Genomic DNA, 5,055 nt, shown 5'->3' with positions numbered 1-5,055 from the left:
GGGGAGTCTGCACTGCTGGACGGGTGGCTGCAGCGGGGCGTGGGACGGGGGGCCGGCGGTGGGGAGGCCGGGGCCTGCAGGCCCCCAGTACGGCAGGATCCGGACTCCGGCCCGGACTACGAGGCGCTGCCGGCTGGAGCCACTGTCACCACGCACATGGTGGCGGGCGCCGTGGCAGGGATCCTGGAGCATTGCGTGATGTACCCCATCGACTGCGTCAAGGTGAGACCTGGACCGGGCTCGGAACCCGACCTGGGGCTGACCCACCTTAGTACCGTCTAGAGCCAGGATCCTAGCTGAGAGCTGGAGTCGACGGGGTTCCTTCTTGGCTCCAGGCACTTCACACGATTCGAACCGGTACTCCGTGCAAGCAAGGTCCGGGCTGGGAGTTGAGCCCACTCAGGAGCCAGGACTTATTTCTAGCCGTCAGTGAGATCTGAATCGGGACTCATGATCAAAAATCTGTCAGCCAAAGTCGGAGATCCCACCTGGGACTAAACAGGAATAGGGTGGGATTGGGGATCCCGAAGCACAGGTAAGTGCTACTGACTCGATTAAGGTGAAGCCAACTGGCGTGAATCAGATGGTTAACTGGATCTGATGGCTTGAGATGTTCTTCGGGTAGGTGCTTTTACCAGCTTCGTGCTGTGTCTTTCCTTAGAAGTGACTAGGCAGGAACCGGAATCTGGGATCTCTCAGTTAGATAAAGGACGTATTAAATCTTATCCCGTGAGTGATTGGAAGTCGTTGTGCAGTCAGAAGGCAGAGTTTCAGACTGAAAGTAATATGGGAAAGATCGTGTTCAGGAAAAGGTTTCGATTTCTCTATGAAGCAAGCATGATATCCCACCCATTTCCTGAACATGAAAATTGAACTGGGATTAAGATTGTGTATGTGCAGGGAGCACATCAGCCCCCACACAAGAGAGGAAACTTAGTGTATTTCTTTGGGCGCCTGAAGTTGACAAAAAGGGGAAAGTTGCCTAGAAGGGAAGTGTGACGGTATTAGAAAGTAGATGTAAGTGTGAAGAACATGGAACAAGATCGACACAATTAGTGTGAAAGTAAAACTAATTACATCCACAACCAAGCAGGACGATTAATGGATCCAGAAGTGAGGTCCTTCTGATGAAAGCTGAGTCTCCCTTCTGAAGATGGGAAAGATTGTTTTTACAGTTTTTATTCTCCACCCTTAGTAAAGATGCCAACCACTAAACTTGAGGTCTAAATTGAGGGGGAAGTAAATCCGAGGAGACTGTTGAAAAAAATATGATCGAGCCTTGTGCTTCCTTTACATGTTAAGGATAATAGTCAACAATATCCTGGCAGTTCTTTGTATGTTTTCTCCTCAGATTAGGAAAATGTTGTGTATTCAAAAGGAGGAGAGTGTCAATTTGGGCAATGCAAAGCAACCCTTTTCTGCTTGCTGCTGATTCCAGTTACCATTTCATGTTTTCATGGTAATATGGATGAAGAAATAGGGAAAGAGCTCATGAAGCTTTGTGAATGACACTGAGTTGGTTCTAGTGCATTGCAGCATTAACTCCTAACAAGGACCATAGCCACTGAAAATGTGGTTAAATGCACTTAACATGATTAGAATTTTAAATGCCCTTGTGGATTGAGAGAAATAAACCAGTAAATTCCATGAGAAAGAAATATAACCATTGAAATGTAAAATGAATAAATACTAATAAAAAAGATCCAACATTTATGTAGTGGACTCTAGGTTGAATGGGAGTTGACAAAAAGGGGAAAGTTGGATATGCTACATATCCAAAAGTTAATATGATCTGGCTGTAGAGTAACCTCATTCTACTCAATCATGAGTAGAGTGCAGGATTTATGGTGCTATTTCAGGATGAGTATCAAATGGGAAACAGATAAGTGAAAGCAATGAAAATTATTTAATGGCTTGAAAAATACAGTGTAATAATGTGACAAAAATATTACTACAGCTTTCATCGTTATGCCATTACAACATAACGGGAGACTGTCTCCTTACACTGTATATTTTCATAATGCTATTGTTGCTTTGAACATTTTATAAATTCCCCTGTTAGAAATGCCTCCAGAATCTTTGTATGCATATCCTTAAAGATGGAAAATCTTTTTTCTATATACACACACACACATACACATCTCAAAAGACTGATTTAGGGGCTGGGGCTGTAGCTCAGTGGCAGAGCACTTGCCTAGTGTGTGTGAGGCACTGAGTTTGATCCTTAGCACCACATGAAAATAAATAAAGGCATTCTGTCCATACACAACTACAGTTTTTTAAAATAATTGATTTAGTAGAAACAGAGACCACTCAAAATCATATACTATGAATAGGTGAGAGCTCACAATGGGAAGTACCTCTTGGGGTACTTAAAGATTAGGTGGAGCTGGAAAGCCAGGAGATTGATTTACTCCTTGAGACCTGTGTACCCACTGAAGGAATAGTTGTGAAAGAGGAGTTCGAGAAACGCTTTGCATAACCACAGCAATACTGGAATAAGTCATTTCTAGCCTTCCATGGCAGCTACTTGGAAGAATAGTTCTTATTCATTTAGATGAACTTTGGAATTTTTGTTTTTGAAAAATTAGTCATGCAGGGATGGGGATGTAGCTCAGTGGAAGAACCCTTGCCTAATTTGCACAAGGCCCAGGGTTCAATCCCCAACAACGCAAAAAAGAAAAAATTAGTCATGCAACATTATAGTCACACCTCAAAACCGTACATCAAGGAAGTAATAATTTGATCTGAATGAAAAATATTCAGGAGTCTTCAAAAATACCAAGTCTTGTCTTAGAAGAATAATTTTCATTTGCCATTAATACTGGGATTTAAATGATTACAGGGGAGACCAATATGAGTTAGTGTCCATATGTCAAATGCTGTTGTGCTTGCATGAAAGTAAAATTAAAATCCCGGCCTGCCCCATTCATAGTGCATGGTGGAGAGGAAAAGCAGGTCAATTTTACCACAAGACTGGAGGCAGGTATCCATGTTGCAGTCAGGAGGGCAACCACAGTGTTTGCAAATGAAAGCTAGTGTTGCTTCTTGGCATGCAAACCTGTGTGTCCCCACTCACTTATCAGGGTCAAGTTGACTTAAAATATCCTTGGGAGGGACTATGGGAAGTCAACACAGCCTTGCTAGACCATAGCTATCCACTCATCTATTTCTGTGGTCATAATAGGGAGGTTTTGGAACCCAGATAAATCCAAGTTTCCTTTTCTAGGCCTCAGAAGCAAGCATCAGACTTTATCTATAGGGATAGGCTCTGCAACCCAAAGCAGTGAGAACCCTTCTCAGAACCATCTGGCTAAGTCCCCACCTGCTTCCAAGGTACTGTTTTTGGTTCTGCAGTGGTGAAACAAGTTATCAACTTACATAACAAAGAGGGAAAGAGCAGAGGGAGAGAAATCTTTTCCATTCTAGATGTAAATTGATATCTATACACCAGTGAAAGGTTAAGAAATAGAAACAATGACATTTGATTTTCTTGCGTCTAATACTGATTAGTTAAGCGTTCAATAAATGCAAATTGCTTGTGTGCCAAATACTATCTCTTGTGTCCCACATACATTTAATCTTTGAAACAACTTCATGAAGTAGACACCATTTTCATTATTTTATAGATGAAGAAAGGAGGCTTAGAGGGCAGTTAAGTAACTTGTCCAACATGGTAGAATGTAAGAGGCAGGGACATCATTTGAAGCCAGTCTGTGTGACACAAACCTCCCTTATAGCCTCTCAAAAGCAGATTTAAAGACCCAAGCAAAGCAAACAATCTCACAATAGAGCTCATCTCTGAATATGTGACCTTCAGATTAGCAGCTGAACACGTTAGCCATTATAGCCACATAGAAACTTTAAAATAAACTTTTAAAAATGCAGAATTAAACCAGACTTATTAGGTTTAGGACCAATTGTCAATGCCTATTTCTGAAAGCTTTATACAAGAAACAATGCTGCCATAATCTGTAAATTCTTGGATATAAGTAAATATACCTTAGCATATTACTTTAAAATAATAAAAAGCCTTTACACACACATTGTGAAAATTACCAGTGGTTTACATGTCTTATTTTTTTAAATTCCTCCAGCAGTCCCAAGAGCCAGCCATTCTTGGCCTTGTGTTACAAATGACAGTTTTGAAGCTCAGAAAAAAAGGTTAATACTTGGGACAACACATCTGGCAAATTGGGACTCAAACTCAGGCTTGCTTTTTTTTTTTTTTTTTGTACTAGGGATTGAACTCAAGGGTGCTTAACCACTGAGCCACATCCCCAGCCCTTTTTTGTTTGAGACAGGGTCTCACTAAGTTGCTTAGATCCTCAGTAAGTTGCTGAAGCTGGCTTTGAATTCATTATTCTCCAGCCTCAGCCTCCCAAGCTGCTGGGATTCCAGATGTGTACCACCACACCCTGCCAAACTCAAGCTTTTGGACTCAAATCATTTCTTGTCTTTTACCAAACCACTTAGCTCCCTACTAGTTTGTTTTTCTTCAAAGCAAAGCATTCATAAATTCTTAAGAGATTTTAATCTTTCTAAGAAAAGTAGATTTACTGGCCCCCAAATTTGGGCATCCATATTCATTTTTATATTTAGCATAGCTTATACCCAGGTCCTCTCCTTAAGGGAGAAGCATTGAGTAGAACCATTGTGTTAGATCTAGATGTGTATGTAAAATGTTCAGTGTAACTTGCCCACAGTCTAGTTTTCCTCTGTCTCTCACTGGGTATTGAACCCAAGGCCTAGCATGTGCTTGGTAAGAAGTCTACCGCTGAGCTACACTCCCTGTCTTTTAGTTTTTAGTTTTTTTTTTAATCTTTATTTTTACTTATTTATTCTTATGTGGTGCTCAGGATCAAACCCAGGGCCTCACACGTGCAAGATAAGCGCTCTACCATTGAGCTACAATCCCAGCCCCAGCATTTTGTTTTGAGACAGAATCTAAATTGCCCAGACTGGCCTTGAACTTGTGATCCTCCTGCCTCAGTCTCCCAAGTTGCTGCATTTGCAGGCATTCACCTCCTGGCCTGGCCCAGGTTTTTTTTTTTT

At 41.6% G+C, this 5,055-nt stretch overlaps 1 protein-coding gene across 5 annotated transcripts in view; it reads left to right on the top strand.

Annotated features, from left to right (window-relative positions):
• Slc25a28 (solute carrier family 25 member 28) overlaps positions 1-5,055 on the top strand; it is a 10,514-nt gene continuing 5,459 nt past the window's right edge. For 2 of the 5 annotated variants that reach the window (XM_048807135.1, XM_015494629.2), the window contains exon 1: positions 1-222. Coding sequence is in view for 1 of the 5 variants with exons in the window: in XM_015494629.2 (XP_015350115.1) it covers positions 157-222 (66 nt within the window). In the remaining 4 variants the exon portion in view is untranslated. Of the gene's footprint in view, positions 223-335; positions 536-3,229; positions 3,337-5,055 lie in introns of all 5 variants that reach the window. The other 3 variants (XM_048807133.1, XM_048807134.1, XM_015494630.2) reach the window with 3 other exon arrangements.

This window comes from Marmota marmota, unplaced genomic scaffold (assembly GCF_001458135.2).
Source record: "Marmota marmota marmota unplaced genomic scaffold, marMar, whole genome shotgun sequence".
Taxonomy (NCBI): domain Eukaryota; kingdom Metazoa; phylum Chordata; class Mammalia; order Rodentia; family Sciuridae; genus Marmota; species Marmota marmota.
The sequence above is the reverse complement of the archived record's forward strand: the minus strand, read 5'-3'. Positions and strand labels throughout refer to the sequence as shown.